General features: G+C 42.5%; 1 protein-coding gene across 1 annotated transcript in view; it reads left to right on the forward strand.

Moving 5' to 3' along the window:
- Positions 1–23,740: 23,740 nt before the first annotated feature.
- RASGRP1 (RAS guanyl releasing protein 1) overlaps positions 23,741–24,025 on the forward strand; it is a 76,160-nt gene continuing 75,875 nt past the window's right edge. The window contains exon 1 of the mRNA XM_032261201.1: positions 23,741–23,969. Coding sequence (XP_032117092.1) covers positions 23,935–23,969 — 35 coding nt within the window. The 5' untranslated portion in view covers positions 23,741–23,934. The remainder of the gene's footprint in view (positions 23,970–24,025) is intronic.

Here is a 24,025-nt window from a genome sequence, read left to right on the forward strand (position 1 = left end):
TAAAAAAAAAAAAAAAAAAAAAAAAAGGTTAAGGAAGGCATGTAAATCATTGTCTGGCACATAATTTATGTTTTAAGTGTTAGTTTTTCACTCCTCCACCCTCCATCTTTTTCTCTTTACAGAAAGCAGGGAAATATTCAAAATCAAGACAGCAAAAGAGCATTTGTGTAGTTGCCATGATATCTGATTATGCCACTAAGTTACTATGTGACCTGGGGTGAGTCCTTTACCTTGTCTTGGTTCCATTTACTCATCTATAAAAAGAAGAGGTTTCATATTCTAAAAACTACTCATATATTTAAAATCATATTGTTTAATTATATTATGTCTACATTCCCCACGTTCTGAGTCATAGAAATTCCCCATATTCATCTGCCACATCCAGGCTCCTGGGTCATCTCCCACCACTGGGTGTGGTCCAGTTTCTTCCCTTTTTAGGTTTACCCACTGGAGCCCGCCTGCTTTTGATGTGTTGTCAAATAGCTGCTATCTAAGATTAACAAGTACTTACTGACCGCTTAGGAAGGGGCAGTGGCAGGGACCCAGTGATAAGGATCTCCAAAGGACCCAGTCACCAGATGGTCTAGACATCAGCAGTTCAATAAAAGTGACTTATAGCAAACACATCGGTGGTAAAGAATGTAAGGTCACCTCGCCCTGTGATTTGCAAACTATGTGCCTCTGAGACCTGGATGTTCCTTAGAGCCCCCGGCAGCAGAAAGGGAGGGAAGGCAGAAACAAATGGGCCTAGCCCCACTCCATCAGAGTGTGTTCCACTCTGATCCATTTACTTCCTGGGTTTCTGCAGAAACTTCTGCTTGAAGAGTTTACTGGCTAAAAGTCAGGGGGAACGTCTTGAAAGCTACTACTTTTATCTTACCCTTCCATTTTACATATAAGGAAACTGTCCTTTATACTTCAAAAGTCTCAGAATAATTCCTGTCCTCTTTAGATACAATTCTGCTTTCAGGTAAGTTAGTCCTAATAAAATAATTATGGGTTTGTGACTGTTTCAAGAATGTTCATCTCACAATGCTTTATAACAGAGAAAAAATAATGGAAGCACCAGCAATAAAGAGGAGTGGTTGAATAAATCTTGTATCCCAAACGTGGAAAACTGGTAAGTCTCATATATTGCAGAAGAAAATTACTTACATGGAAAAAATGTTCACAGTGCGTTGCTAAGTGGAACACACGCACACAGATACAAGCACGTGTATTTGTTTGGCCACTAACATCTCCATCTGTGTCACAGAAGAACCTTCTGGGAGTCTCCAAAGGGACATCGCTGTGCTGATAATGGTCTGCCACTGCCCTGCAACATGAACCATTCTTTCTCTCCTGCATGACCTCGTCACTGCCACAGCAAAACATCCACACTACGCAACCACCTCTGGATGCCCCCAGGCTTCCATTCCTGGTACATCAGAATTCTGATGGGTTCTTGACAAAAAGGCAGATAACTCTAAGCCACATTTTTTTTTTTATAGTAAAGCAGCCATGCACATACCCAGAGCTTCACAGTCTTTCTTAAATGGGTCCATCCATTTCTGACCATCAACTCCCAGTCAGCAGGTGTCAAGTCCAGCTTGTCAGCAAGAATTGGAATAGACACCACAGAATCTTTCATTCTTCTTTCTGTTTCCACTCTCCCTGCCTCATGTAATAGTAATAGGTTCATTGCCTGAAGCAGGTGACAAGTCAATATGCCAAGACGCTAGGTTGCAGCAGAGTGGGATTTAATCTTAGGATCACCAAACAAGGATGTCGACAAAAAGAGTCAAACTGTAAAATATTTGAAGTGATTTACCCTGGGCCAAGTGTAAGGGACCAACGGCTGGTGACACAGCCCTCAGAGAATATGTGTCCAAGGTAGTCAGACTACAACTCAGCTTTATACATTTTAGGGAGACATAAGACATCAATCAATATATGTAAGATGTATGCTGGTTTGGCCCACAAATGCAGGACAACCAGAAGTGGGGGAACAGCTTCCAGGTCAGAGACGGATTCAAAGATTTTCTAACTGGCAACTGGTTGAAAGAGTTAAGTCATTGTCTAAGTACCTAGAATCAATAGAAGGGAATATCTGGGTTAAGAGACCACGGTTCCCATTATTCAAAAGAAGCCTCCAGGTAGCAGGCTGCAGAGAGATTAGGTTGTCAGTGCTTCTTATCAGACTCAGAGTCTGCTCTATTCCTCATTACAAAGGGAGGAGGGTAAAATGAGGCATATCCAGCTCCCCATTCCCATCATGGCCTGAAACAGTTTTTCAGGTTAATTTCAGAACTCCTTGGCTGAGAGAAGGAGTCCATTCAGATGATTGGGGCCTTCAAATTTTGTTTTCAGTTTACCAGGAGATGGGAAGGAACCTCAAATCCATCTCTCTGAGGAATTCAGGGTTAGGGTTTTTAAGAGTTTTGGAATGGGCCAAAATATGGAGATCATTGGTTAAAGAGTGCAGGGTAAAGTCACGGGATGGGAAGATGAAGATGCTGTATTCTATGCTGGTCTTCTTCCTCTGGGGGGTCTTCAAACTGGTTGCTGGTAATTAGGGTCTGAAAAACATCTTCCTTCGTATCATAGCACATACACTTGCAACGTATGAACACACACACACTAACATGTAAAAACACATGCTCTTAATCAGACCCACATATGAGAACACCACACCTAAATCCCAACCATCTTTGTTGCCCTCAAAAAGTTGCGGTCCAGTCAGTCATCCCAAGCCTCACAACCTTATGCTATTTAGTTAAAGTTCTCAAGTTTGGGCCAGTCGGTGTAAAGAAACCCAATGCCAGGGTTTTGTTTGTTTGTTTTTAAAGTCTGACTAATAGAATATCTTTAAGGATACAGAATTTTGTGCTGTTATTCTTATTTCTCAATTTCACAGGACATACATTCATTGAAGATTCTTTTAGAATGCTACCCACCTACTTTGCTAAACTTATCTGTAATTAGTAGCCCCAGCATTTTAAAAGCTATGTGAATCTTCAAAGGTAGTTTTCATCTTAGCAGGTTAACAATTTGCTCCTACAATCATATGCTTAGGCTTAATAAACCCTTTCTTCATACATATATTTAAAAAACAGAAGCTTAGTCTCATACCTCTGGAATTACTAATCTCTAAAAGTATGGAATGTGGATTAGTGACATTTTACTGTGTCAATTATCTAACTGAAGAGCATAGAACTCAGGCAAAATTAAGCAAAGATGGACCCTGATCTCTTTCCAGGCACTACCCCTTTTGGCAGGAGCTTAGGGGTGCCCTGGTTGAGGCAGCTTCAGAGAAGGAGCAGGTGAAGCAGTAGACCTCTGAGATCAGCCAGCCCCTCCACAAATTCACTATATTTACGATCAACATTCTTATCATTTTGTTTTCTCGGCAAAACAAGCTATGAAATTCAGAAGATATTTGACATTTATATTCATATTAAAAATATAGGTATATTTTCAGTTTATATTTCCAAGTCCCAGATTAAAAAACAAAGGTGAGATATTCAAAGCCAACACTGAAATTCTTAGGGATCAAGCTGACACTTGACTCCCTAAACCACAAGACCAGGCACAGCACACAAGGATTGCAGTGGGGATGACTTCCAGGATATAGAAAATGTTGGTAACCATTTTTTTTTTTTTGAGACAGAATTTTGCTCTTGTTGCCCAGGCTGGAGTGCAATGGCGCAATCTTGGCTCACTGTAACCTCTGCCCCCTGGGTTCAAGCAATTCTCCAGCCTCACCCTGCTGAGTAGCTGGGATTACAAACACCCACTACCACGCCCAGCTATTTATTTTTTTGTATGGAGTTCACCCTACCACCCAGGCTGGAGTGCAATGGTGCCATCTTGACTCACTGCAAACTCTGCATCCCGAGTTCAAATGATTCTCCTGCTCAGCCTCCTGAGTAGCTGGGATTATAGGTGCCTGCCACCACACTCAGCTAATTTTTGTATTTTTAGTAGAGATGGCGTTTGACCACGTTGGCCAAGCTGGTTTCAAACTCCTGACCTCAGATGATCCACCCATCTTGGCCTCCCAAAGTGCTGGGATTACAGGTGTGAACCAACCACCTTGCCCAGCTGGTAACCAATTTTTTTTTTTTAAGTACTTGACCTTTTTCCCTTTTTAATGAGACAAAGTAACTCAGCACAGAAGGAACATGCAAAAATCAAATTGTGTAATGTGAATCAGTTATGAAGACTGATCATACTTTTCACATAATACCTGCTAGGAACCAGGATACGGAAACAGGATGAAGAAAGGAAGAAAGGCAAAGACACATGCTTTATCTCTTGTGATGTAATCTTTTCAAGAAAAGCCAGATACTCTTTAGGTCAGAAGGCCAAGATAGATTTTGAAGACATGATGCAACTCTCAATTTGTTAATGACTCACCCTGTAGCACTTAACTTCATGCCTTGGGAAGGACTCTTGTGAGTAATGAACAATGAACAGGAAGGGAAAGTCCTCTGTGAATTAAGAGAAATTAGCCACCTGTCTACTAAAGTGTCAGAAAAAATGTAGGAAAGGTTGGGATTTCTCACCCCTTGGCCCTGAAAGTCTGAAACTGCCTTGTTCCATACAGTCCCCAGCTGTGAGATTCATGCTAGCATGTCACCAGGGTCTCTCAGGCCCCTCACCTTCCCCAAGTAACCAGTTCAACTTTAGATGTCCTTGAGCTCCTCGTGGTCTCAGACAGCTGAGCCTTCCCAGCTGCATCCAGGGTGTAATTAACTTTTTTTTTTTTTTTTGAGATGGAGTCTCACTCTGTCATCCAGGCTAGAGTGCCTTGGTGTGATCTCAGCTTACTGCAACCTCTGCCTCCTGGGTTCAAGTGATTCTCCGGCCTCATACTCCCAAGTAGCTGGGATTACAGGCATGCACCACCACACTCTGCTATTTTTTGTATTTTTAGTAGAGATGGGGTTTCACCATGTTGGCCAGGATGTCTTGATCTCTTGGCCTCCTGATCCACCTGCCTCCGCCTCCCAATGCGCTGGAATTACAGGCATGAGCTGACGCACCCAGCCAGGATTAACTTCTTAAGGTCAGTGCCAGAGTTGATAAGACATGCCTGGCCTCCAGATCAGCTCTGAGATCTGAGTTAAACCTCCTTAAGAAACAACTAGACCTCAATGGCTTTCAAAAGGAGTAAAAAGAAAGAAAATGAAAGAAGGAAACTGGTAAACTGTCAACCATTTCCCCGAGTTCTGTTCCCTGTTGGAATGATATGACTGCTTTCTGTTTGATATGTATCCATAACTTCAGCCATACGCCTCATGAAAGACAAGGTGAGAAGAAGTGCAACCAGGGCTGGAAAGGGTTACTTCCTTCTTCCCCTTCCGAATGGACTTTACAGTGAGTAATGAGCCCTAAGTACCTTTAGATGGTGGCTGACCTGTCAATCAAAGTGCAATACTGCCTGGATTCCAGACACAATTTTGTGTGCTTTCTCTCTGAAAAATGAGCAACTTTGGTTCAGTGAGGGGTGAAACTCTGAATAAAAGGGACTGAAAGGACTTTTGTTTTAGACAATCTTTTGAAATCTTCATTTTCTTTAGCTCTGGTCCTATTCATGTCACTCAACAATGACTCACTGTTCAGAAAGAGCTGCATCTGCCAAAAACATTGGGCCTTGAGACTCTGATTCAAAAGCCACCCCTGATTCTCAGAAACCTATCCTAGGTTTGGGGTATCTACTAAACCTTACTAAAGTTATGGCAAACAAAATATTAAGTTGTTGTCCCATCTCAGGCAACTCAACTCACTGCCTGCAAGTCAATGGGCAAAAATACAGCTTTTAGTAGAGGAAAAAATCCTTCAGGAAAGGGAAGAAATCAGGGGGTCTGGGGGGGGGACAGAGTTAAACAATTTTTCTGGAAACTGGACCTGTCCCGCTTTAGCAGAGCCAGAAACTAGGTAAGCCATCCCACTTGATTGCATTTATTGTATTTCTTCTCTAGCCCAGTCTGTTTTATAGGCATCCTTGGAGAGTTCGCCATAACCCCTTCTTTTGTATATGCCAGTGTTTGCAAGGACAGGATTTGGTATGCACTTTTAGGATGGCACAGGTGCCAGGTGTCCACATAAAATGAAGATAAAATGAAAAGTGGTACACCAATGTTCTGGAAGAGTGAAAGGAAAATTGAGACACTGGTGGAATAGCAATAAATCTAAGTTCATGTCACTTAAGAGTCTTTCAAAGGGGCTGGGGACCAGGGAGAAAAGTGGCGCCAGTAAGTCAGAGAACTTCCTAGCATATGATTTCCCCTTTGCTGAGAGTAAGGCAAACCAACGGATTCTTCATTTCAGTGCTCAGATCTGCAGCAGAAGTGCGAGCAGACTGAGTAGAGCAATAAGGTAGAAAGATACTGCGAACACTGGGTTTCTGGAATATTCCAGGATAGGGTGGTGTAGGCTGGGAACTTGTGGGACTGAGCAAAATAATCCAAAAAAGAGAAAAGTCACATTAGTCTTAATTTTCCCTAATTTAACCAGGTCTGAGCAAATGTCTGAATTTATGTCTGCATTACAGAGAAATATTCACAGCTATTCAAGCTAGGTTTTGAGACTGGAGCACAATTCCATTAATAGTTCAGTCATGAGAATAAAAGGTATAATAACAAGCTAAGAGTCTTGTTACAAAAATAACTTAATAAATAAAACGTCTGGATTTGTAGTTAGAAAGACCTAACAAATAATGATTGAATCACTTGATTTTATAATTCCTCATTTCTTAAAGGGAAAGCCTAAAGCATTCAGAAAAGGAATCATGGACAAGAGATTGTAGCAAGAACCACAGTTCTGTCCCAAAACACTTGCATATGTAAACACACATGCACATACCAAGAATGGTACCTGGCAGATGAGAACTCATATCTTAGGGTAAAGTGGCCTCCACCAACATATTTAATAGCACATTGGCAACATTTGTACTTTTACTTTTCAAATAACTTGAAACTGAAAATTTAGGGTAAGGCCAGAAGTTTTAAGTCAGTGACTTCTCTTACCCCAACCAATGGCTCAGTCACTTTAGGACAATTCTCACTTGAGGTGGGCCAAGGAGCAGCTTGTCACTAGACCAAAATTCTGACCCCTATGATGCTTAGGTTTGTAACTTGTAGGTGATAAGACAGCTAAAAGGTTAGCACTTTCTTAGAGCATCAACAATATAGTTAGAGTTGGTTTTTTACCCTCTTTACCTCACTCAGCTCCTCCTAATGGGTAATGACCAGCAAGCTGAGCTGTTTAGGATGCAAAATCTATTATGTTGTATTATGAGTAGGCGGTGTAGCAAAGTGGTGATAAGCTTGGGCTCCAGCATCACACTGACTTGAAACCTACCTTCACTTCTCACTGGTTGTTTGGTTGTTTTACTTAACCCAGATGAGTTACACTGGATGAATTAGCTACCCTTTCTCAGACTTAAGTTTCTCATCTTTAAAGCAGGAACAAATAACAATGGTAATTCATCATAAAGTTTGTTTGTGAGGATAAAGTGAAATGTACCCTTACGTCTTGGCACCGTACTTGACATACGGGGTGGACTCAATGTGTTGGTTCATATAATCACCATAACAAATTTAAGGGAAACAAAATACAGAGGAAAAAGTAAAAAAAAAAAAAAATTCCTTTTGATCACAGAATCTAGCCCAGCATAACTTAACATGTAAGACAGCCCTTTGTTTGGTCTCTTTATTTCTGTGCTTTTGCCTCCCACTGGCTGTGCCCAACAGTCCACTCTACTCACCTCAACAGCCTTGGGCATGCTGAGGTTGGGCCTCTGGGTGTAACAGCCGCAAGCTCAAGTCTGACCCAGAAGCAGGTACTTGCCCACTTCCTGCTACAGGACAGGGACTTCTTAGTCACTAAGCTGACAGCTACCTGGACCATAGGTACTGCTTTTTTGGTCCTCTAAGCTAAACCCTCTAAACTTGAATGGCCTTTTGGAGGCCCTAATTTGTTTGTTTTGTTTTGAATAGATTTTATTTTTAGAGCAGTTTTATACTTACAGCAAAATTGATTTAGCAGCATCCCTGGTCTCTTTAAAAAAAAAAATTGAGCAGAAGCCACAAAGATTTCCAGCATACCCGCTTCCTCTACACAAGCACAGCCTCCTGCATCATCTACGTCCTCCACCGGACTGGTATATTTGTTTCAACTGATGAACCTGCATTAGCATATTTTTATCACCCAGAGTCCACAGATTACATTAGGGTCCACTCTTGGTGTTGTACATTCTACAAGTCTGGATGAATGTTAATGACATGTAGCCATTGTTATCATATAATACAGAATTGCTTCACTGACCTAAACATCCTGTTAGAACCCCCCAGTTTTAAAGAGGATTGTGTGTTTCTCTCTCCTCCCCAGACAGGCCTTCCATTCCCATCCCATTCCCCAGCCTACTGCTCTTCAGGTGGTGATCATTCACATGCCTCCCTTACTGCAAGTTCAAAAGGGACAGGAAAGGAGTTCCTCTGCTAAATTCACCTTTTCTTCTTATTTTACACCAACATTTCTCAACAGGCAGAAGGCATCAACTCTGCTGGAACCAGGAAAGAGCACTTTGTCTTTCATGAAAGAGTAAATCTAACTCACAGGGCCAACTTATCCAGGAGGCATAGTGCCAAGGGCTGATTTAAAATTTCTTTTAAAATCAAAGAAAAAATGAATATGATAATGGATACATAATAATGAATCCAGTCTGAGTTATAGTCGTCCTTATGCCAACACAATCACAAAATATGTATTTTTTTTCTTTTTTTTGAGATAGGGCCTTGCTCTGTCACCCAGGCTGAAGTGCAGTGGCTTGATCTCCCCTCACTGCAGCCTCGACTTCTCAAGCTCAGATGATTCTCCCATCTCAGTCTCCTGAGTAGCTAGGACCATAGGAGTGCACCAAGAATGCCCAGCTAATCTTTTTTTTCTTGTAGAGATGGAGTTTCACTATGTTGCCCAGGCTGGTCTTGAACTCCTGGCCTCAAGTAGTCCTCCCATCCCATCTCGGCCTCCCAAAGTGCTGGGATTACAGGTATGAACAAATGCCTGGCCAAAATATATTGTTAAATGTATTTTTATGAAGGAAGGGGCGCATGCATGTCAAAATGTAGCTCTGCCACTCCTGCTGAGTTTGGAGAGGTCATAATAGAAGAGTGAGCCAGAAGCAAACTCACTCACCTCCCATTTCTACCTCCCACTCTCACCCTCTACTCTACCCATGCACCTCCTCTGGCTGGTACAGGGCAAAAGTCACAGCAACTTTGATTTAAAAGAGGATTTTTTTTTAAACCACCACCAACATTGATTATATATAACTTGTTTATTTCACACATGCATCATAAATCTAACCCAGATTTCTTCCCACCCCCAATCCAAATACAAACGATTGACGTCAAAGCAACTAACACTACAGTAGAATCATACCTGCCTGGGCCAAATTAGGATCCAGCATGAGGTAGCCCTCCTCTGGAGGCAAAGCCTTACTTCCAGGGCACTTGAAAATCACACATAAATGGGCACTGATTACATTTATCACAATATATGGCAATGCTTATCACTGATTATTTAAGATCAATAAAGCTGAATATGCGGCTGACTAGTCAAGAGTTGAATCTCAGCCACACTTGTGAAGCCGTAATGCAGACTTCTCCAGCTGCACACTTTGTTAAGGGTCAAGTATTTTCTACTTGATGCAAGAGGCAGAAAAAACAAAACAATACAACAAAAGCAGCATTTTACAGTAAATTGGGGCTATCCTTTGGCTGTGTATTGAGAAATCATTTTGACCAAAAGTTTGAATCAGTTGCAAATTAGACAGATGCAGACCAATCTGGATCCATACTTGGAATAAATATAAGCTTTCAGCTTTGTTTCCCAATCAATGCATTTCTAATTTTCATGACACTCTCCTGTGTGTGACTTTATGATTTGTGAAACACAAACTCTGTTCACAGAGAACATGGTTATCCTCGAGGTTGAGCTGAGACAATCCCGCTTCCCACTTCCAAAGCCAGAGAGCACAAAAGAGATGAACATAGAAGATAAATTATTTCACCCCACGTTATACTTCCATAAGATGGCTTTTTGGTCATAAGAGTTCTAATCCTTATTCTCATGACAAAGAATCAAGCTGAAAAAAAATATGCTGAAGCTCTATGTGGGATGAGGAAGATTGTGCTTTGGCAGAGGTAGTGGGATAACTGAAAATCAAAAGGTGAAATGCTTATAATCTGTGTGTGAAGTGGACTACTTTAGGACACCTTAAATAAGTATGACCCCTTTTGAGGGAGAAATAAATTTTTGCAGATCAGAAGGATGCATCTGTACATGATCCCAGTTTGAGAAACACCTGCCCACATTCATTTGCAATGATTTTCTCCACTGCCCACATGCAAGTTTATCTATTAATACTTAGGAGTTTTCATTTCAATATTATGCTTATCACAGTAATTTTAAAAACGCATATTAAACAGTTTGTACCCAGAAAACCACATCCTTTGGCTGGTCCTGACTATTTGAATCTTTCTATGAACTGTTTTTTTTTTCCAGCTTTTACCCCTATATCTTCGTAGGTGTTAAATTATTAAGTAGTGCTAATGCAGTAAGGTACTGGGTATACAATAGGAGATTTAAAAATAGTTGTTGCATTATGAAACTGGTTTTAGCATTTAAATGATTGCTCTTTGGATTGCAATGCCAGGCTTTTGAAAGAGGCCCAGTGTTGAATTTTAATTAACTCAGCCATCTTTTCAGCAGCCTTCATCTCAAGCACCCAAAGGCAAACTTGGGAGTGGTGTTAATTTAATCACATCCAAAGTGGAGCAAGGGATTTAAGGAACTCACGGGGGACTCTTCAAGGTGTGAAACCTCTGAGACTCTGTGAAGGCAAAAAGATTAAGTCAGACCCGAAACTTTGCTTATATATTGGCAGGTGGGGAGGAGAGACAATCAGAGAATAAGCTCCTGAGTGTTGTGGTTCAGCAAAGCGTTCTGCTCTTCCTTACCTCTGCATATTTCTTTTCTCTAAAGCACCTCCTCCTCTCTTGCCTCACTTGTGTTTGGCTCACTATCTATCTCACTCTGTTAGCCTAGGCCTCATTTCCTTTGAGAGGTTAGCACTTCATCAGCCAAGATCTAGGGTAGGTGCCCCTTAGATGTCATAGTATAGAACTTACTAGGTAACTGAAACATTCACCATTGTAGGCCCACAGCCTGGTGCAGAAGAGCACTCGAAATCCTAATAATGTGTCTTCAGTGAGTCTGCATGCAAGCTGTAGGTCATGGCATATAACCATTAGCAAAGGTGTTGCTTGTACCCAATTTTACAAACAGGCTTAGAAAAGTTATTGACTGCTTAGAGTCACATTACTAAGAAGCATTAGGGCTGACAGTTCAACTCAGTCTAACTCCAAAGCTCACACATTAAACCACCATGCCATTCTGCCACCTAAACATTTGCCCAAACAAACAAACAAACATAAAAGAACAAAAGATATTGTTTGATGAAGTTAAACAAAGTGGATTCAGCAGCAACTTACTTTTGCTCCTGCAACTTACCTTTGCTGGCCTCACTCTGGTTTTTTTTTTTTTTTTAAACTTATTCAGGCCCAAATCGGAAAGCAAATATGTTCTATGTCAGAATGAGTCAAAACAGATTTATTGAATAGGTGCATTCAAAGAATACAAAAATAAAAGTTACAAAAGGAGGAACAATGAAAAGTAAGAGTCCCCTGACGCTGAGCCACTGAGTTCCCTTTTTCAGAAGTAATCACCAAGATCTGTTATTATCATGGGAGATGGAGACCTGTATTTTGTAAACTGTGATTCCCAACCCAGTAATGGATTGATTTAATGGGTTCTGACCAGCATATTTTTTAATGTCATAGAAGAAAAAAAAATGTGAAGGATGAGAATGAAGCACAGGTAGCAAGGGTAAATGTTGTTCATGTAGCTTGTGTTTCAGTTTTACATGTTGCATAAATGTACACCTGACAGTAACAGAGTATAAAATGGCTCCCTTACTGTGGAGCAATGTTTGAAGTAGTTTGAAAGCCACAGACCTGCCAGACCCTTATAGCTTAAAATTATGAAGGTCACTTCTACCAGGAACCTCCCATTCTTACTGCTTATTAGCCTGAGTGACCTATTAAAGCAGAGGTCAGATTCCATCCCGCCTCTGCTCAAAGCCTTCCAAGAACTCCCCGCTTACCAGGAGTAAAAACTATGAGACAACATGTATTTCAAGTTGTTTGTTGTGTTAGCATCCTCAAAAAAATACCAAGATGAAATTTGATCATATTTACAGAGTCTATTTAGGCCAATCTGACTGAAAATGTGCGTTTTGTGATGCAAATAAAAGACTTTGGGGAACTCTGAAAAGGGACTTTGGAGAGACAGGCAGCACCCTTCAGAGCAGGTGAAAACAATGGATTATCATATTTAGGGTCTATATTTGTGATGTTCTAGCTTAACATACAATTTGCATGACATTTATAAAATTTCCTTTGAAGAATCCTGGGGGTATATCAGGGAGATGGAGCACTCTCTGGAGCAGCAGCCCTGTGGGACAGACAGACCCCCAGAGAGGCATGCTACACATTCCAGAAATATGCTTAGGATGAAGAACTAAGCAGAAGTCCAACCACCAGCCCCACCCAAAAGGGCAGAGGGGCACAAGGAGCCACTTCTCATACGGGTAGTTCCTCATAGGCATGGGCCAAGGTGAGTGGCAGCAGGGATTTATCATATTTAATTTACTGTTGAATGGGACAGCCAGTCACCATAACAAAAATCTTGAAGCCAGCTCTCCCTGTCAGAAGCAGGAGCAGCACTCCACAGGAGAGTAGAGGATGGTACCATATTTCCTCCCTCCATTTCCCTCTCCCTGCTCTTCACTACTGTGTGCCCCTAATCACAGTAGCTTTGTCCTCACAGGTCCATGTGGAGGCCTCAGCTAGGGCATCTCATGGTGTCCCCATGAGATTAGGGGTATCCGGATTCTGAAGGGCAGCTCCTGGAAATCAGTGTCAAACGATGGCATATTTATTTACTTGTTGACTTGGCTACTGTCCATCCTCTAGATATGTGGGCTCATGTGAACAAGGATCTTGCTTGTCCTGTTCTCTATCAGATTCTCAAGATATCCAGGAAATATATCTTAAATGAATGAATCAGTGCTAGGCAGTGGACTGGAGGCCATGAGAGCCAGTAGGTTCTCCAAGCACAACCAGTCATGAGGCAGATGCAGATAGGTGGGTTTGCACCCTCTGCACCTGGAGGCAGCCCTGCATGTGTCTTCCAGAGTGAGCCACTGGATTTGATGTCTGTGGTGTAGCTGCCTTTGTGTTTGCTTACCTGGTGAAGAGAGATGGGGAGCAGAAGTAACTACACAGGCAAAAGTACTGGGGCTACAAAGGACACAGTGAACATCAATTTCCGTAAGTTATCAAGGTGCAGCCTAAGAAGTCAGGTGCCTGGGAGGACATGACTGGAGAGGTAAGATCCAGTCATGAAGGTACATGAGGTCAAAAAGTTTGCACTTCATTCTGTAGGCAATTGGAGACTCCTAGGCAGTTTGGAAGCAGATAAATGATGTGACCAGGTAACTGTGGAAGCAGCATGAAAGCAGAGTCAGAGAAAAGGAGGTCATATAATTAGGGAGGCCAGTTATAAGGCTACTACACATGTCTAGGTAAGAGACGATGGGGGCTTAGACCAGCATGTGGTATTAGAGATGGAGAGGAAGCACTGGGGAACAATGAAAGGAGGTGATGGTTGGAAATGTGGGTCTGAATGTTCGGTGTCAAGGGTGGATATTCAGACAGAAGAGTCATATGGATCCTGCTGAGGCCATGGGAAAAACTTAAAACACCTAATTTGAGTAACGTATTATTTAGAAAATCGGATGAAAGCTAAAGACCCTTCCCCCAGAAAAAACATATACAAACATTTAGATACAGTTTCAGAAGCTTCACATATAGTATAGTCCCCCCTTCCCAGTTAATCTCCTCATGGATATTAATTAAGAATCCATGATTGAGAGAAGCAAGAATAACACAGAAAGTGTCCGGAGGAAGGGCCTCACCCAAGGGGTGAGGTGGGGAAGACAATTGTTCCCAACCAGAGACCTATCAAAAAGGTAGGATAAAGAGAAGAGAGGGTAAATAAGGGTACAAGATAAGAAGTTTGGGTGGCTGGCAAGTTGGTGGAATAGGAAAGGCTCCAGTTTGCAGCTCCCAGCGAGATCAACACAGAAGGCAGGTGATTTCTGCATTTCCAACTGAGTGAGGTACCCGGCTCATCTCACTGGGACTAGTCAAAAGGTGGATGCAGGCGGTGAAGGGTGAGCTGAAGCAGGGTGGGGTGCTGCCTCACCTGGGAAGCACAAGGGGTCAGGGAACTCCCTCCCCTAGCCACGGGACTCTGTGAGAGACTATGCCGTGAGGAATGATGCACTCTGGCCCAGATACTAGGCTTTTCCCACAGTCTTCACAACCCACAGAACAGGAGATTCCCTTGGGTGCCACCAGGGGCCTGGGTTCCAAATACAAAACTGGGCGGCCATTTGGGCAGACATCAAACTAGCTGCAGAGTTTTTTTTCATACCCCAGTGGCACCTGGAATGCCAGTGAGAAAGAACCATTCACTCCCCTGGAAAGGTGGCCGAAGCCAGGGAGCCAAGTGGTCTAGCTCAGCGGATCCCACTCCCAAGGAGCCCAGCAAGCTAAGATACATTGGCTTGAAACTTTCTCTGCCAGCACAGCAGTCTGAAGTTGACTTGGGATGCTTGAGCTTGGTAGGGAGAGGGGCGTCCACTATTACTGAGGCTTGAGTAGGTGGTTTTCCCTTCACAGTTTAAGCAAAGCCACTGGGAAGTTTGAACTGGGTGGAGCCTCCACAGCTCAGCAAAGCCACTGTAGCCAGACTGCCTCTCTAGATTCCTCCTCTCTGGGCAGGGCATCTCTGAAAGAAAGGCAGCAGCCCCAGTCAGGGTCTTATAGATAACGCTCCCATCTCCTTGGGACAGAGTACCTGGGCAAAGGGGTGGCTGTGGGTGCAGCTTCAGCAGACTGGTTAGACAGTGGGTGCAGCCCACTGCCTGCTGTCTCTGAAGAGAGCAGTGGATCTCCCAGCACAGTGCTCGAGCTCTGCTAAGGGACAGACTGCTTCCTCAAGTGAGTCCCTGACCCTCATATCTCCTGACAGGGAGACACCTCCCAGCATGGGCTGATAGTCACTTCATACAGGAGAGATCCAGATGGCATCTGGTGGGTGCCCCTCTGGGATGTAGCTTTGAGAGGAAGAAACAGGCAGCAATCTTTGCTGTTTGCAGCGTTTGCTGGGTAATACCCAGGCAAACAGGATCTGGAGTGGACCCCTAGCAAACTCCAGCACACTTGCAGCAGAGGGGCTTGTTAGAAGGAAAACTAACAAACAGAAAATAATAGCATCAACATCAACAAGAAGAACATTCACACAAACCCCATCCAAAGGTCACCAACATCAAAGACCAAAGGTAGATAAACCCACAAAGATAGGAAAAACCACTGCAAAAAGGCTGAAAATTCCAAAAGCCAGAATGCCTCTTCTCTTCCAAAGGATCACAACTCCTCACCAGCAAGGGAACAAAGCTGGACAGAGAATGAGTTACGAATTAACAGAAGTAGGCTTCAGAAGGTGGGTAATAACAACCTCCAACAAGTGAAAGGAGCATGTTATAACCCAATGCAAGGAAGCTAAGAACCTTGAAAAAGGGTTAGAGGAATTGCTGACTAGAATGAAGGTATAGAGAAGAACATCAATGACCTGATGGTGCTGAAAAATGCAGCATGAGAACTTCATGAAGCATACACAAGTATCAATAGCCGAATCAATCAAGTGGAAAAAAGGATATCAGAAATTGAAGATCAACTTAATGAAGTAAAGCGTGAAGATAAGATTAGAGAAAAAAAGAATGAAAAGGAACAAATAAAGCCTCCAAGAAATATGGGACTATGTGAGAAGACCAAATCTACATTTGATTGGTATACCTGAAAGTGATGAGGAGAATGGAACCAAGTTAGAAAACACTCTTCAGGATATTATCTAGGAGAGCTTCCCTAACCTAGCAAGACAAGTCAACATTCAAATTCAGGAAACACAGAGAACACCACAAAGATACTCCTCAAGAAGCGCAATCCCAAGACACATAATTGTCAGATTCACCAAGGTTGAAAGGAAGGAATAAATGTTAAGGGAAGCCAGAGAGAAAGGTCAGGTTGCCCACACAGGGAAGCCCATCAGATTCACAGTGGATCTTTCTGCAGAAAGCCTACAAGCCAGAAGAGACTGGGGGCCAATATTCAACATTCTTAAAGAATAAAATTTTCAATCCAGAATTTCACATCCAGCGAAACTAAGCTTCATAAGCAAAGGAGAAATAAAATCCCTTACAGATAAGCAAAGGCTTAGAGATTTGTCACCACCAGGCCTGCCTTACAAAAGCTCCTGAAGGAAGCACAAAATATGGAAAGGAAAAATCACTACCAGACACTGCAAAAACATACCAAATTGTAAAGACCATTGACACTAGGAAGAAACCGTATCAGCTAACGGGCAAAATAAACAGCTAGCATCATAATGACAGGATGAAGTCCACACATAACAATACTAACCTTAACCATAAAGGAGCTAAATGCCTCAATTAAAAGACACAGACTGGTAAATTGTATAAAGAGTCAAGACCCACCAGTGTGCTGTATTCAGGAGATCCATCTCACATGCAAAGACACACATAGGCTCAAAACAAAGAAATGGAGAAATATTTACTAAGCAAATGGAAAGCAAAAAAAAGCAGAGGTTGCAATTCTAGTCTCTGATAAAACAGACTTTAAACCAACAAAGTTCAAAAAAGACAAAGAAGGGTATTTCATAATGATAAAGTGATCAATGCAACAAGAAGAGCTAACTATCCTAAATATATATGCACCTAATACAGGAGCACCCAAATTAATAAAGCAAGGTCTTAATGACCTACAAAGAGACTTAGACTCCCACACAATAATGGTGGGAGACTTTAATACCCCACTGTCAATATTAGACAGATTAATGAGACAGAAAATTAATAAGGATATTCAGAACTTGAACTCAGCTCTGGACCAAGTCGACCTAATAGGCATCTACAGAACTCTCCACCAGAAATTAACAGAATATATATTCTTCTCAGCATCACGTCACACTTATTCTAAAATTGACGATATAATTGGAAGTAAAACACTCCTCAGCAAATGCAATAGAATGGAAATCATAACAAACAGTCTCTCAGAGCACAGTGCAATCAAATTAGAACTCGGGATTAAGAAACTCAGTCAAAACTGCACAACTACATGGAAACTGAATAACCTGCTTCTGAATGATTACTGGGTAAATAACAAAATTAAGGCAGAAATAAAGATGATCTTTGAAACCAATGAGAACAAAGACACAACGTAACAGAATCTCTGGGACACAGCTAAAGCAGTGTTTAAAGGGAAATTTATAGAACTAAATGCCCACAGGAGAAAGAAGGAAAGATCTGAAATCGACAACCTAACATTACAATGAAAAGAACTACAAAAGCAAGAGCTAACAAATTCAAAAACTAGCAGAAGACAAGCAATAACTAAGATCAGAGCAGAACTGACAGAGATAGAGACATGAAAACCCTTCAAAAATCAATGAATACAGAAGCTGGCTTTTTGAAAAGATTAATAAAATAGATAGACTGCTAGACAGACTAATAAAGAATAAAAGAGAGAAAAATCAAAGAGATACATTAAAAAATGATAAAGGGGATATGACCACTGATCCCACAGAAATACAACTACCATCAGAGAATACTATAAATGACTCTATGCAAATAAACAAGATAATCTAGAAAAAATGGATAAATTCCTGGACACACACACCCTCCCAAGACTAAGCTAGGAAGAAATTAAATCCCTGAATAGACTGATAACAAGTTCTGAAATTGAGGCAGTAATTAATAGCCTACCAACCAAAAAAAGCCTAGGACCAACCAGACCGATTCATAGTTGAATTCTACCAAAGGTACAAAGAGGAGCTGGTAGCATTTTTTCTGAAACCATTTGAAACAACAGAAAAAGAAGGACTCCTCCCTAACTCATTTTATGAGGCCAATATCATCCTGATACCACAACCTGGGAGAGACACAACAATAAAAAATTCCAGCCAATATCCCTGAAGAATATCTATGTGAAAATCCTCAATAAAATACTGGCAAACTGAATCCAGCAACACATCAAAAAGTTTATCCACCACAATAAGTCGGCTTCATCCCTGGGATGCAAGGCTGGTTCAACATATCCAACCTAATAAACGTAATCCATCACATAAACAGAACCAATGACAAAAACCACAAAATTATTTCAATAGATGCAGAAAAGGCCTTTGATAAAATTAAACACACCTTCATGCTAAAAACTCTCAATAAACTATGTATTGATGAAACATATCTCAAAATAATCAGAGCTATTTATGACAAACCCACAGCCAATATCATACTGAATGGGCAAAAGCTGCAAACATTCCCTTTGAAAGCTGGCACAAGACAAGGATGCCCTCTCTCACCATTCCTATTCAACATAGTATTGGAAGTTCTGACTAAGGTGATCAAGCAAGAGAAAGAAATAAAAGGTATTCAAATAGGTAGAGAGGAAGTCAAATTGTCTCTGCTTGCAGATGACATGATTGTACATTTAGAAGACCCCATCATCTCAGCCCAAAATCTTCTTAAGCTGTTAAGCAACTTCACTAAAGTCTCAGGATACAAAATCAATGTGCAAAAATCACAGTCATTCCTATACACCAATAATGGAGAGCCTAATCATGAGTGAACTCCCATTCACAATTGCTACAAAGAGAATAAAATACCTAGGAATACAACTTACAAGGGATGTGAAGGACTTCTTCAAGGAGAACTACAAACCACTGCTCACGGAAATAAGGGAGGACACAAACAAATGGAAAACATTTTAGGCTCACAGATAGAAAAAATCAATATCATGAAAATGTCTATACTGCCCAAAGTAATATGTAGATTCAATGCAATACCCATCAAGCTACCATTGACTTTATTCATAGAATTAGAAAAAAGTACTTTAAATCTCATATGGAACCAAAAAAAGAGTCCATATAGCCAAGACAATCCTAAGCAAAAAAAAAACAAAGCTGGAGGGATCATGCTACCTGACTTCAAACTATATGACAAGGCTACAGTAACAAAAACAGCATGGTACTGGTACCAAAACAGATATATAGGCCAAGGGAACAGAACAGAGGCCTCAGAAATAATGCTATACATCTACAACCATCTGATCTTTGACAAACCTGACAAAAACAAGCAACAGGGAAAGGATTTCCTATTTAATAAATGGGGATGTGAAAACCAGCTAGCCATATGCAGAAAACTGAAACTGGACCCCTTCCTTACATCTTATACAAAAATTAACTCAAGATGTATTCAAAACTTAAACATAAGACCTAAAACATAAAAACCCGAGAAGAAAACCTATGCAACACCATTTAGGCATGGGCAAAGACTTCATGACTAAAACACCAAAAGCAATGGCAACAAAAACCAAAATTGACAAATGGGATCTAATTAAACTTAAGAGCTTCTGCAGAGCAGAAGAAACTATCATCAGAGTGAATAGGCAGCCTACAGAATGGGGAAAAATTTTTGCAATCAACCCATCAGACCTATGGCTGATATCCAGGATCTACAAAGAATTTAAACAAATTTACAAGAAAAAACAAACAACCCTATCAAAAAGTCAGTGAAGAATATGAACAGAAACTTCTCAAAAAAAGACATTTATGCGGCCCACAAACATGTAAAAAAGCTCATCATCACTGGTCATTAGAGAAACGCAAATCAAAACCACATTGAGATACCATCTCACTCCAGTTAGAATGGTGATCATTAAATAGTCAGGAAACAACAGATGCTGGAGAGGATGTGGAGAAATAGGAACACTTTTACACTGCTGGTGGGAGTGTAAGTTAGTTCAACCATTGTGGAAGACAGTGTGGCAATTCCTCAAGGATCTAGAACCAGGAATACCATTTGACCCAGCAATCCCATTACTGGGTATATACCCCAAGGATTACAATTTATTCTACTATAAAGACACACGCACTCATGTTTACTGCAGCACTGTTCACAATAGCAAAGACTTGGAACCAACCTGCCCATCAATGATAGACTAAAGAAAATGTGGCACATTTACACCATGGAATACTATGCAACCATAAAAAAAGATGAGTTCATGTGTTTTGCAGGGACATGGATAAAGCTGGAAACCATCATTCTCAGCAAATTAACACAGGATCAGAGGAAACCAAACACTGCATGTTCTCACTCACAAGTTGGAGTTGAAAAATGAGAACACATGGACACAGGAAGGGGAACATCACGCACTGGGACCTGTTGGGGCGTGGGGTGCTAGGGGAGGGATAGCATTAGGAGAAATACCTAATGTAGATGATGGGTTGATGGGTGCAGCAAACCATCACGTCACGTGTATACCTATGTATCAAACCTATTTGTTCTGCACATGTACCCCAGAACTTAAAGTATAACTTAAAAAAACATGACTATTATTCTCATTAGCTACCTTACAAGATTGTTGTATTAAATGATGTATTTTGTGGAAAAAAAAAAAGAAAAGAAAAAGACTGGGCACAGTGGTTCACACCTGTAATCCCTTTAGGAGGCCAAGGTGGGCGTACCACCTGAGGTCAGGAGTTTGAGACCAGCCTGGCTAATATGGCAAAACCCTGTGTCTACTAAAAATACAAAAAATTAGCCGGGTGTGGTGGAGGGTGCCTGTAATCCCAGCTACTGCGGAGGCTGAGGCAGGAGAATCACTTGAAGCTGGGAGGCGGAGGTTGCAGTGAGCCAAGATCGCACCATTGTACTCTGGCCTGAGCAACAAAAGCAAAACTCTGCCTTAAAGAAAAAGAAGAAGTGTGTTCTTGAGGTCAAAGGTGCCTCATATAATACCAGGGAGACTAAGCACATGGTCGATGATGAAAAGAGACATAGACAAACTTCTCATTTTTTAGATGTTTGGAAAAGACTTATTACTCAAGTAGGAGTAGCCAGAAAACCTCAGAAAAGAGCTCTAGGGGGCCCAGAAGCAGAATCAGATGGAAGTGAAGTACAGAGTTCTCAGAAAGTCCAAGAGAAAAACACTTGCTGGGTATATGGAAGCCTCTTTCTTTAGAAAACTTAGCAAGATTCATTTCTTGAATGAATTAATAACCTCAATTTCAACCACTTGTATACTGACTGTAGGTGTGCAGATGTGTGCAACTGCTGACATGTGCATTATGATGTGTATATGTATATTTACATATAAATACAATGATGCATTTATATAAAGGTATCCATTTGGCATACATACCTATGCATATGCAGTATAAGTCTGGATTATTCTCCTACCATATACAAAGATTTTGCTTTGCTGTCTAAAGGCTCAATGCAATGAATGGCATGGAAAGGGCTCTATTTTCAAGGGGGAAGCAATAGAGAAATGCTGAAGGCCTTGAATAACCTGTGATGGGGTCCCATGAAAGCCACCGGGGACAGCACCAGTAAGCTTATTACTCCTGCCTTAGACAAGGGACTTCAAAGAAAAACTTAAACCCTTTCTCCAGAAATAATCAGGAAGGATCTTATTTTATTCTTTGAGGTTACCACATTCTGTTTTTCAAAATCAAATCCACAGCAGTTTATTGGTAATGTCCCACATTTGCTGCCCCACGTTGGCAGCTGTGAAAGCCAAAGAAGCATAAGACCTGATTCTTGACCTCAGACAATTTACAGTTTAGCTGTGGAGGTAAGACAGGGACACAGAGTATAATGTGGCAATTGAAAGTGTAAATATTATAGATGTACGTACTGAAGAAGAGAGCGGTAAAGAGCTCATTCTGGAGTACAGGAGTCAGTGAAAAGTAATTGTTCACCTGGTAATAACAGAAGGTCTCTGAGCAAAGTCAAAGACTACAAACGTAGGATGGCTAGGAGATAGACAGATTCATAGATACGAATCTTTACCATCCTCAGACATCCACCAACTTGGTTGTTTAGGTTGTAGGGCTTACATGAGGAAGAGTGTTTAATAGATAACTCTGAAAATGTTTGAGCCTTAGATTCAGTGAGTGAGGAAGGGTGTCATTATTTAATATTCTCCTGACTTTCACCTACCTCTTCTGCAGCTGCAGCTGAGGACTTGGCTGTTTATATCACCCAGTATTCATAAGGATTCTCTGGAGAAATTTCTTGTTGGTCTCAGTATCAAGAAAGGGAGATCTTTTGAGCAGTTTTGTTTTTGGTCTTGCATGTGATAGGAATTGAATTTTAGACCAGGCCTCTCTTTAAACTTGACTGCTAGAAATGCAGGAGACAAATTTTGGTACCACTTGTAGCAAGGGTATTGGACCCTAGGAGATGCATTTATTTTGAATGATGTTCATTTTTGGCTCCATCTTCTGTGCCTCATTTTTCATTTCACACTTCTTTTTGTAGGTTATATGCTCTTGTAAGCTATCTTGAATTCTGTTTTAAGGACAAGGTAGCATACAAATATAAGGAAATATATAAATGAAATAGAGGAAGGCTTTCAGGTCCAGAACATTGCGGCAGGGAAGACAGCTATGACTGTGGCTAGAGTGATGATCTGTGGCCGTGATAATGAGTGTGTTATTAGGGCGGTGCAGCAGTGATTACAAGGAGTCAGACAGACCTCAGTCCAAGTCAGAGCTCTGTCTGCTGTTTATTAGTTGTATGATCTGAGGCATATTATTCTCTAAACCTTCATTTTCTCATCTTTACGACAGCGATATCTTTGTATCAGGGAGGGTGGATTAAATGAGGTAATGTATAGAAAGCACTTAGCACAACTGCACTCAATCATTAGCTACTGAAATTATCAGCACTATCATTTGGACAAGCAGCGGGTGGGCCGCCCGTCTTGGCCAGGTCTTCTGCGCGCACTGACGTTGTAGGAAAGCTGTCCCCACGTCTCCCACATCCACCGACGCCAGGCGGCAGCGTCTGGGCCCCATTCGGTTCACGCCTGCAGAGCGCACCTCCACACGGGCAGCCCTCGTACAGGGCGCAGGGCACACGTCTGCGGCCCAGTCCTGAGAACCGCTACCTAGAGACCCCAATGCGCAGGTTAAGGCAACTTCACAACTGTCTTTTTGCCCCTTTCCCCGGCTGGACTCCGCGCTCTGATACATACAGGAGAGGCCCGCGAGGCCACAAGGCGTCTGCACTGCAATGTGTGGAGCAGCGGCCGCAGGCAATGGGGTGGAGGCCGCGGGTTGGCTGCGAGAAAAGAGGTCCCTTGGGAGCCGCTAGGCGCAGCCCGTTTCCCGGGCTCAGGTGGAGGTCGTCGGGCACAGGTGCCTTGAAAGGCGCGGGCGGGGTGGCCGGGAGCCCGCTCCCGTCCCAACTATCCCCTGAGACTCAACCCTTTGGCCGAGAGAGGTGGACGGCGGGTCGGGGTGAGAGAACCGCGCGAGGCGCAGGGTCCGGGCGCCCGCGGGAAGGGGCAGGTTTCGGGGAAGCGGCAGATTTCGGGGAAGCGCGGCGGGGCGCTGCACGTTTCCTGCAGCCGCCAGCATCAGCGTGTCAGGTGGTTGCCGGGCGGGTGTGAGCGCGCGCGCGAGGCAGAGGGGGCGCGCTCGCACAAAGTTTGTGCTTGCGGTGCGCCTCGGTCGGGCTCGCCGGGCTCGTGGGCCGGCGGGCGGCCGGAGCGGCGAGGCCCGGGGGAGAGGGCCAGCAGGCGGCGGCGGTGGCGGCGGGGGCGATGCGCCGCGCCCCGCCGAACCCGTCCCGCTGCGCTAGGTGAGCCGGCTCCGGGAGCGCGGGCCGCGGCCATGGGCACGCTGGGCAAGGCGAGAGAGGCTCCGCGGTGAGTAGAGGCGGCCGTGGCCCTCGGGAGCGCCTGTGTCCTTTCTTGGGAGAGAG

Source organism: Sapajus apella, unplaced genomic scaffold, assembly GCF_009761245.1.
Source record: "Sapajus apella isolate SASKATOON/1434 unplaced genomic scaffold, GSC_monkey_1.0 scaffold122, whole genome shotgun sequence".
Classification (NCBI taxonomy): domain Eukaryota; kingdom Metazoa; phylum Chordata; class Mammalia; order Primates; family Cebidae; genus Sapajus; species Sapajus apella.